The sequence below is a fragment of the Tupaia chinensis genome, unplaced genomic scaffold (assembly GCF_000334495.1).
Source record: "Tupaia chinensis unplaced genomic scaffold, TupChi_1.0 Scaffold000048_1, whole genome shotgun sequence".
Lineage (NCBI taxonomy): Eukaryota > Metazoa > Chordata > Mammalia > Scandentia > Tupaiidae > Tupaia > Tupaia belangeri.
The window spans coordinates 2,830,853-2,841,461 of record NW_006159506.1 but is presented as its reverse complement, the minus strand read 5'-3'; the positions used below and the strand labels follow the sequence as shown (position 1 = coordinate 2,841,461).

Here is a 10,609-nt window from a genome sequence, read left to right as displayed (position 1 = left end):
TTCCTTTCCTTTCCTTTCCTTTCCTTTCCTTTCCTTTCCCTTCCTTTCCTTTCCTTCTTTCTTCCTTCCTTTCTTTCTTTCTTTCTTTCTTTCTTTCTTTCTTTCTTTCTTTCTTTCTTTCTTTCTTTCTTTTCAATACTGAGGTGAAATTCACATAAATAAAGTGAATCATTGGAAAGAGAGTAATTCAGTGGCATTCAATATCCTTATAAGGTCTGCAACCACTACTTCTATCTAATTTCGATACCTTTTCATCTCCCACATAGGAATCCCCATATTCTTAAGCAGTTGTTCCCCATTTTCCCTGCTCCTGGCTTCTGATAAGTCCCCATCTGCACTCTGATTTGCTGTTTCTGGACATTTCATATCAATGGAGTCATATGATGTTTTGTGCCTGGCTTCTTTTGCTGAGCATAATGTCTTCTAGGTTCATTCACACGGTGTGCATGACAGCATGCATCAGTACTTCATTCCTTTTGATAAATGAATAATATTCCATTGTATGGCTATCCCATGATTTCTTTTTTTTTTTTTTTGGAGAGATTTTCACTGTAGGGCGCGTGCGCTCGCCAGACAGACAGAGAGAGACATAGAGACAGAAAGCGAGAAATCACCCCCCAGGGGGGATGGTCACGCCGCAATCCCTTCTCCTCCATTCTCCTCTCGGGATCTTGGGCACGCACGCACACGCGCCCGGCGTGAGATTTAAGCCACCGGGTCCGGGACACGAACCGCGGTCGACTACGTGGGAGTCCAGCGACATAGCCATTACGCTAACTGCTGGTTCCCTATCCCATGATTTCTTTATCTATCCGTCAATGGGCATTGAGACTGTTTCCAGTTCTTGGCTATAGTGAATAGCGTTGCTATGAAAGTGGGCGAACATGTACTTACTTGAGTCCCTGTTTTCATGCATGCTCCAAATTCGAACAGGATGGAAGAAAGGAGAAGGGATTGTGGTGTGCCCACATCCCATGGTGGATACTTTCTCCCTCTCTCTTATCACTTTCTGTTTCTGTCTCTCTCTGGTGAGAGTACATACCCTCTGGCAATCAGAAAATGCAGATCAAATCATAACACACCTACCTTTTTGTATTAGGAGAACGGATTGTGGTATGATCATTTCCCACGGGGGTCACTTTCTCACTTTCTTTCTCTTTCGTCTCTCTCTGGTAAGTGCATGTGCCTTCTGGCAAATTAAAAAGAGAGAGAGAGAATATTTATTGGGTGACTCAGTCCACATGCTTATGACAGCTGAAGTCTCACAATAGACCATCTGCTAGCTGGGCATGCTGGGATGCTGGTAGTGTGGTATAGTCCAAGACCAAAGACCTTGGAGACAGGGAAGCTCATGGTATAACTCACTGTCCAAGGAAGTAATCCTGAGAACCCAAGAGGCTGCCAGTGTAAATCCTGGAGTCCAAACTCAAGTCCTAATGTCCAAGGCAACGGAAGTCTCTCCTGCTCTGTCTCAAAAGAGACCTATTTTTCTCCCACATTTATTCTTTCTGGGCCTCTTGTTGACTGAATGATGCTCACCTATATTGAGGGTGGGTCTTCACATGGAGCCCATTGCATGTCAATCTCTTCTGGAAACCTCTCCACAGACATATTCAGAGTAATGCTACAGACTTCTAGGGATTCCTTAGTTCAGTCACTTTGACACCAAAAGCTAATCATTGGGACCAGCAGTTGGTATAATGGCTATGTCACTGGACTCTCATGTAGTCGGCGGTGGTTCGAGTCCCAGACCTGGTGGCTTAAAACTCACACTGGGCGCATGTGCATGTGTGCCCAAGATCCTGAGAGGAAAATGGAGGAGAAGGAATTTTGGCATGGCTATCACTCCGGGGGATTGATTTCTCATTTTCTGTGTCTCTGTCTCTCTGGTGAGCACACATGCCCTATTGCAAAAACCACTCCCCAAAATAAAAAAGCTAATCTTTACACTTTTCCACTGCTTTTAGAATAAGTAGCATCTTCAATATTGGCTGTGCAGCTGGGCCACTGTCTTCTTCTCTCTGGCCACACTGGTCCCAAGTTTTACCAGACTATTCTGTGGCCTCCAACCTCAGGGTTCTGGATATTTCCTCTGCTGTTCCTCGGCTCGGAGTACCAGCTATCGCGTTGCCTTGCACACTCCTCGCTCTTTCAGTTCTCCACCACTAGCCTCCCTATGAGCCTTCCTGACTCCAAGGCGAAATCAGTTTTTCTCCTAACACCACCAGGACCTCCTCATCTCGTTTGTGTAGTTATTGATGGGCTTTAGGACACAACACTCCAAACTAGGATTACAGGAGACCAGATTAAGTCACTAGAATTGACATACTGATTATTTGCAGAAAATGCCCAGGAGCTCTAAGAGTTGCCCATGTGTAAGAGAAACGTACAACTGTAAAGGAAATCTCTGTTTGTAAGCCTGTCTCTTTCTCCCTACCAGGAAGAGAAGGGGGACTAAATCAGTAGAAATTGTTATGAAGGGAGAACCAACAACGTAAAACTGTGCAACAAACCTTCCCCTTGTTTCCCCTGGCCATCTTGTCTTAACTAGGTCTTTCCATTCACCCATCCATAATTTGCCCCACCACCTCTCATCAGCCCCAAAGCCTTGCTACTTTCTGAAGCTCAGGAGGATATATAAGCTGCAGTCATCTGGCTGTGTCTTTGAGTGTCATATTTTCTGTGGGACTCCCACACGTACATACTTAATTAAATTGTTTTTTTCTTGTTAACCTGTCTTATGTCAATTTAATTATAGACCAGTCAGCTAAAGAACCTAGAAGATTAGAAGGAAGCATTGTTTTTCCTCCCCTAGATTATTAATTCATGTCTGCCTCTCCCCTGCACTGTAAAGTTTTGGAGACGGGGCAATACCAGTTCGTTCTCTTTTCTACAGGGATTTTTTTTTTTTTTGAGAGATTTTCATTGTAGGGCGCGTGCGCTCGCCAAACAGACAAAGAGAGACATAGAGACAGAAAGCGAGAAATCACCCCCCAGGGGGGATGGCCACGCCGCAATCCCTTCTCCTCCATTCTCCTCTCGGGATCTTGGGCACGCACGCACACGCGCCCGGCGTGAGTTTTAAGCCACCGGGTCCGGGATCGAACCGCAGTCGACTATGTGGGAGTCCAGCGACATAGCCATTACGCTAACTGCTAGTTCCCAGGGATTTTTTTTTAAAGAGGTTTTGCTATAGGGCATGTGCACTCGCCAGACAGAGCATACAGAGAGACAGAAAGTGAGAAATCACCCCCCAGGGGGATGGCCATGCCGCAATCCCTTCTCCTCCATTCTCTTCTTGGGAACTTGGGCACGCATGCACACGCGTCTGGCGTGAGTTTTTTAAGCCACCAGATCCAGGACACGAACCGTGGTTGACTACGTGGGAGTCCAGCGACATAGCCATTATGCTAACTGCTGGTCCCCTCTGCAGGGTTTTGACTTACAAAGTGACTGCAGCAGGGTGAGTACTCACTGGAGAGTTGTTACATCAATTAAATCATGAAAGGGAAATGGTGGCACTGTAATTCAAAACAGCTTTCATACCCTTCCTTTCCTACTCTATCCACCCCCCCTTCCTAGTACACGAATGTCCTTGAAAATAATCAAGCTTGGAAAGAAACAAAAATAAAAAGGAAAACCAGTTGGCCGAGTCTCAAAATTCTGTCATGGCCGATTGCTCTTCACACCCACCTCTCAGTGGGAAACCAGCTTCTGTGGTAGAAGGAGAGGCTCCCCACACTGGAGCTAGAAAGACTGAAGAACTCGGTTCACCTCTCATCACTAGCACAGGAAAAGGTCGTCGCCGATTTCCACATAGCTTTAAACTACTCGTAACTCGTATAGAAGGGCTTTCTCCCTTTACTTTTGTACGTGTTCTTCGTTTTAATTTTATTTCAGCAAGATTGAAAGGTCACCTCAAACCCTTTGTGGAATAATGGCAATTGAGTAACTAAGTGAATAAATGACTTGAATGAATATAGAGGAAAACGAGGATGGAAGGTGGGCAAGTGGAACAGAGCAGAATTTGACCTCAGTCCCTTAGAGATGATGCCGACGACCATTTCTCTACAGAGCTGGGCTACACACACAGAATCCAGCTTTCAAGAAGCATTTCTTGACCCCGTAAGTCACTTCCAGAGGGCTCAAAAATGATATAAGTGATCTAATCCATTGTAAGGTGTGACAGCCCACACTGTGAGGTACTGAAATACTTTAGGACAAGTAAAAGCTTCTTCCCTCTGCGGACACAGGAAAAGGGGAGGAGCAATGTGCTACACAACAGGAAACACCTACCCAGGATGATTTCGAAGTAGAAATCATGCAGGTTTTAAGTTGCATGAGAACCAGCCCTGCCAGATCAACTTGAACAGGCCTGGTATCATTCATTTCTCCTTTGGGGCAAGTTGAAGCTCTCCCAGCCCTGTTTAAGAGGTGTTAACAGTGGGGAATACCACCAGATGTCTGACACCACACCAACTCAGGAAGTAAGAGTCTGAGTGAGTCCCCCCTCCCGCAGGCCACAGCAAGTGGCTGAGAACTCACCCAAGGACAGATCCCTTGGTAGGTCATCGCCAAGAAGGTCCTTGCCTTCTCTGTAGGCAGGCAGGCAGGAGGTGGCAGCTAGTCCTGCTGCATGATTTTGTTGTTCTCTCGCTGCAGTGACCAGACTTGCTTCTACGGGCAGCTGTCAGCATTTCCCCAGTGAGCACCCACACGTAGGATGTGAGTGGCGTATGCATATGTATCTTTTTCCTTCCGGTTGCTGTGAAGTGATGTTGTCTCAGTTCATTTCCTCTCTGCACCTCTTCCTTTTTTTCTCTGCAGACCTTCTGTTACACGGAGGATGCTTTGCAGCTTGGGGACAGGCAAAAAAAATCTAGTTCTAATCTGGTCCGCTGCCTATTTTTAGAAAGATGGGTGATCTTTAAATTAGTATTGCAATGAAATTCTGTAGTATGTGTTTTTCTAAGTGTCATGAGCTCCTTTCTAGACTGCCCTGAAGCAAAAAAAATGAGGCTGTTGCAAAGCCAACTGAACTGGAATTTTGTGGCTTTATGGACTGAATTATGTTCCATAGGGTTCCAATGTCAATGCCATAAATTGATATGAAACATTTTTCATATGACAAGTATTTGTTGAGCTGGTACACGGTAATAGACACTGTACTAAGGATTAGATACCCAAATGGAGACTCTCCTGTTTACAATGTGGTATGGAAGCTTAGACTTTGTAAGGGGAAGGCTCCAGACCTTTCATTTTCTTTTATTCATGCTTTTGAGTAGCAGACAAAAAAACTGCCTCTCAGATGAACCTCCCAGGTTTGGATTTTGGCCCTACCATTTGAACACTTTTGGCCATTCTGTGCCTCAGTTTCCTCCTCTGCAAAATGAGAAGAATCTCAAGATTGAAAAGAATTGGTATATGTAAAGCATTCAACGAGTGCTTGGCATAAATGAAAAAAGCACTATTGTATGTTTGCTCTAATTATTGGTGGCAAATTTGTGTTATCATCAGCTGAACCCTTTGGGTTTTTTTTGTTGTTGTTTTTGTTTTTGTTTTTCTGCCCTTCCTCATTTTTCACTCCTTACTGGTGCCTAGGAAGTCACATGGGGACACAGAGGTTGAGATGAGGAAGCAAGGTAGTTTGAACATGCTCTCTAATGACCCTGTGGTACCTGATACTTCTCTTCTGGCTCCTGCTTGTTCCTGATGTGGCCTATCTGTGTGCTGCAATCTTGGGAGTCTCGTGGTATTGTTTTTTTTAAAGTTTCTTTCTCTGATACAAGTGAGGGATAGAAAGAGAGAAAGGGACAAACAGAAAGACAAGCACCCTGTTCATTCTCACATGAGAGACCCCTTCTCCCCATAGCTGTCCCAGCCAGCAGGATCATGGCGTGTGCAGGCCGACTCGGGGACCGAGCTATGCCCTTCCCTGGGGATCGAACACCACTTCAGCAGCACGTGACTGCCACACCACTGACCCAGCCCTTGTTCTCTTTTCACCTCCTGTTAGATTTTCCTGAAAACCAGATCCATAGCATTTCTGCGGAAATCTTTATGCTGGTCTGGATCTTGCTAAAAATATTCTGCCAATAAAAAGATGCCACATTTAAACAAACAAAGAAATGAATACCTTATAAATACTTATAAATTCATCAATAGCAAGAACATCAATATTTATCATATGTATATTGAATCCATAGGTGCAGTTGCAGTATTCACCAAAGTACTGTGTTTTGTTTGTTCATTTGTCTTTTAGGTTTGTTTTGTTGTTGTTGTTTTATATTTATTTATTTATTTATTCATTTTTGCCTTTTATGTTTGTTTTGTTGTTGTTTTATATTTATTTATTTATTCATTTTTGCCCTAGGGTGTGTGCATTCATTGCAGAAAGATGGAGAGAGACAGAGAGGGAAAGTGAGAAATCACTCCCACGAGGGAATGGCCATGCCACATCTCGTCTCCATCCTCCTCCTTGGATTTTGGACACATATGCACTCTGTGTGATTTTCAAGCCACCAAGTCTGGGACTTGAACTGTGGGTTGGCCATATGGGAATCTGGTGCCTTAACCACCATGCCACCTGCTAGTTCCTGGTACTGTGTGTGTGGTTTTTTTTTTTTTTTTTTCTTTCTCTGTCTTACTCTCCTTAAAAAAACATTTTGGAATACATGTTATGTATCAAGAACTGTTTCAGATTCTAAAGAGAATTATCCTATTCCCAAGTCTTTATTTTATAGTGCAGAATATTTATAATAAATTGATGGAGGTAGAGGAGAAGTCTAGATGGTATATTTTTTCAAAATGTTTCTCTATGCCTTTCCCAATATATCATATGGGGTAAGAAATTATTTTCTTCATTGGGCCTTTAAGAACTATAAGTTTCAATATATACATTTTTTGGAGAGATTTTTGTTATAGAGTGCATGTACTCACTGGAGAGACAGAGAGACAGAAAGCAAGAAATCGTCCCCCCAGGAGGGATGGCCATGCAGCAATCTCTTCTCCTCCAGTCTCCTCTCAGGATTTTGGGCACGCACAAACACATGCCTGGTATGTTTTAAACCACTGGGTCTGGGACTCGAACCACAGTTGACTACGTGAGAGCCCAGCAATATAACCACTACACCAACTGTGCATATATAGTATAAACCTATTTTTTATTAGAGGGCATGTGCCTTGTCAGAGAGATGAAAAGACAGAAAGAAAGAGTGAGGAAGCAGTCCTCTGTGGGGTGTGATTATGCTACAATCCCTTCTCCTCTATTTCTCTGCCCTCTTAGGATTTTAGGCATACACACACACATCTGACATGCTTTTCAAACTGTAGGGCTGGAATTCAAACTGTGGTTGGCCATGTGGAATTTGGCTCTCTTAATCACTAGGTTATCAGGCTAGACTATATACATTTTTTAAAAAGAATTATTTAATTTAACTTTATTTATTTATCTATTTATTTACTTATTTTAATTTGACCAGACAGGGACAGAGAGAGTGAAAGTGAGAAGACAGAGAGAAAGAGAGAAGGCAAACCACCAGGTCTGGGACTTGAACCATGGTCAGCCATGTGGGAGTCCTGCCCCTTAACCACCATGCCACCTGCTGGCCCCTATACATTTTTAAAAAAGAAGTATTTTATTTAATGTTATTCATCATCATCATTATTATTATTTTTTAAATTTGACCACTGAAAGACAGAGAGAAAGAGAAAGTGAGAAAGCAAGCCGCCAGATCCGGGGGCTTGAACTATGGTCGGTCTCATGGGAATCCAGTGCCCCAACCACCTTGGCACCTGCTGGCCCCCAGAATGTATAAATTTTAAGAAAAAACTTTTGCAATTCCACATTATAACTCTAATATCAATGCCATCAATTGTCTCCTTAAATCAATGGCACTCCAAATACACTAAAAAAGTTTAGCTTGGCCTTATATACATACACATACACACACACACTCTTACATCTGACAATTTGATTATCTATAACACTGTTCTTTTATCTATATCCTCATGGTCTTTTTCTCGCTTCGATCTGCCTGGACCTCCCATCATTGAATTTTTCAGAAGGGAGAAAGAACAGATCTTCCAAGGCAAACTAAGGAGTTGAGACTTTGTCCAAAAACGGATCAGACTTATTTTAGAAAAACAAGTTAAATATTTTTTCCCATTTGGAAAGCTGCAGGTTTTGTAGTTCTGTTTTTTTAATTAACAGTTGTAGTGTTTTTTTGTTTTTTTTTTCTCTTTCTTTCTTTCTTTCTTGGTTTGTTTTCTTTGTTGCTTTTTGATTAATGTCAGGTTGTGCTGTGTGTCAGAATTCTGACGAATCACAGATGGTTCTGACAAAAAACAAACAACTGTAATTTCTAATCACTCTATCCAATGAAGACAATGTTTATTTTTTCATCTTCATTTAAACAATCCTCCTCACTGCCTTAATTAGCTTCTTTGTGCCATTTCACTTAGCAGGAGTCTTGGTTAGTGCTCCAAAATGGTTTATAACTACCTGTTAAGCAGTAGCCAAACTTCAGGCAACTGTTTTGAATTTGTCATGGGTGTTTGGTCCAAGGGGTGACTATTATGTGGAGCAGAGGATAAAGGGTAGGAGAGGGAGGAGTGAGGAAAACCTAATAAAAAAAGGCTGAAAAATCTATGGTCAAGGTGTGTGTGTGTGTGTGTGTGTGTGTGTGTGAGAGAGAGAGAGAGAGAGAGAGAGAGCGCACGCCTGTGCATACACATGTGTGTATTTATGATTCCAGTTGTTTGACTCATTTCCCTCCACAACTGAAGACAGTGTTGACTGTGTGGAATCAGCTACCCATGAAGGAATTTAAATGAACATGCCCAAGAGTTGGCTTGGCAAGTTTTAAGAGCAAAGTTGTCTAGTGTTATAACATATGCCTCATTTCTACTAGGGAGTGGGAGTCAGTCGTATGGTTTTCATTTTTAGATGAGGAAACCAGATCTCAGAAAGGTCAGGCTGTTCTTCTAATCAATATATTACATTATGTTATATTTATTATATTGTTTTAGGCTGTTGGTAAAGTTATGACGTATTTTCCCATGTTTCTCTATGCAAAGATGAATCATGACTTTCCCAATAATCCAATATTATGCACCTGAGATTTTCTGAGCCTTATTGATAACATCAGTCTGTAGACTTTTAAAAGTCTACTTTTAAAAACCTTGTAGCATAGGGGCCAGCAGGTGGCATAGTGGTTAAGGCATTGAACTTCCACATGGCTGACGGCAGATCAAGTCCTGAACTAAGCAGTTGAAACATGCCCAAGAGGAAAATGGAGAAGGAATTGCGACATGGCCATTCTCCCTAGGGGGTGATTTCTCACTTTCTCTGCCCTATAGCAAAAATCTCTTTAAAAAAATCCTTGAAACTTAGTGGGAAGATACCTGGTGAAGTAACTGTTCCCATTAGCTGGCTTGCTTATGATTTTAACAGCATTTACTGAACATACACTATAAGTAAATAAATGAAAACCAGCTCCTTCTTCTGGAAAGGTTACAATCTAGTAGGTACAGAAAAATGAACCTTATCCACCTTGTGCTTCTTGCCACTTACAGCCCTCCTTTTGCCTTTCTCTTAATGGGGCATCATTGTCTTTTGTCCTTTCTGTTCTAGTCCATTGGCCAAGTCTGGGGCACTCAAACTCTCCTGCATTGCCAGACCCCCCTCCTAAGAGAAGCTATTTCAGCAAATTGTGTAATGTTGATTTCCTTCTTCTCGTTCTTCTGGGTGTTTATCTTGGCCATTTCCATTCTTGGGTGGAAGGAAGATCAATCCATTTTCTCTCATGCTCAAAAGTTACCCAGACTCGGGAACCAGCAGTTAGCATAATGGCTATGTCGCTGGACTCCCACGTAGTCGACCGCGGTTCGTGTCCCGGACCCGGTGGCTTAAAACTCACGCCGGGCGCGTGTGCGTGCATGCCCAAGATCCCGAGAGGAGAATGGAGGAGAAGGGATTGCGGCGTGACCATCCCCCCTGGGGGGTGATTTCTCGCTTTCTGTCTCTATGTCTCTCTCTGTCTGTCTGGCGAGCGCACGCGCCCTACAGTGAAAATCTCTCAAAAAAAAAAAAGAAAAAAGTTACCCAGACTCATTGGGGATGATTAACAAAGTCCAATCTGTTTCTTTGCAAATTCTCCTCCAAGAACCTCAACCGAGGCCCTTCTGCTGCTCAGGAATCTTCTCATCACCTCTCACTGTCAAGATGTCAGGTCTTCTGCAGCATCTTTTCCAACTCTGCCTCATCCTCAAGCTCTGAGCCTGGCTCTCACCTTCTGCCATGCATAAAGTCAGGACTCCTGAGGTGAGCCCTCAGAATCCCTTAGGGTTCCTGCCGACTTTGGCTATTCTTTCCATCCTGCTCCTCGTTTTTTGCTCATCTTCAGTCCTTTGAATTATAGCTTCAAACATTACGGCGTGGTTAATAATAAAGTACCATTTTTATGCATCTTAGTAGGAGGTCAATAGCATTTGCAAAGATGAAAACTGTTCTTCTGGCTCATAGAGCAGGTGTTTGAAGAAACACCAGTACACAGAAGAACAAAAGAAAGAAAGACTGAATTGATGACTGATTTAGGAGACTCCGATT

The 10,609-nt window shown here is 42.9% G+C and overlaps 1 protein-coding gene across 2 annotated transcripts in view; it reads right to left on the bottom strand.

The window, feature by feature from the left end:
• NEDD9 (neural precursor cell expressed, developmentally down-regulated 9) overlaps positions 1-4,718 on the bottom strand; it is a 193,630-nt gene extending 188,912 nt beyond the window's left edge. The window contains exon 1 of one of the 2 annotated variants that reach the window (XM_027774847.1): positions 4,546-4,718. In XM_027774847.1, the coding sequence (XP_027630648.1) occupies positions 4,546-4,572 (27 nt within the window). In that variant the 5' untranslated portion in view covers positions 4,573-4,718. The remainder of the gene's footprint in view (positions 1-4,545) is intronic. The other variant, XM_027774855.1, reaches the window with a different exon arrangement.
• Positions 4,719-10,609: the final 5,891 nt, after the last annotated feature.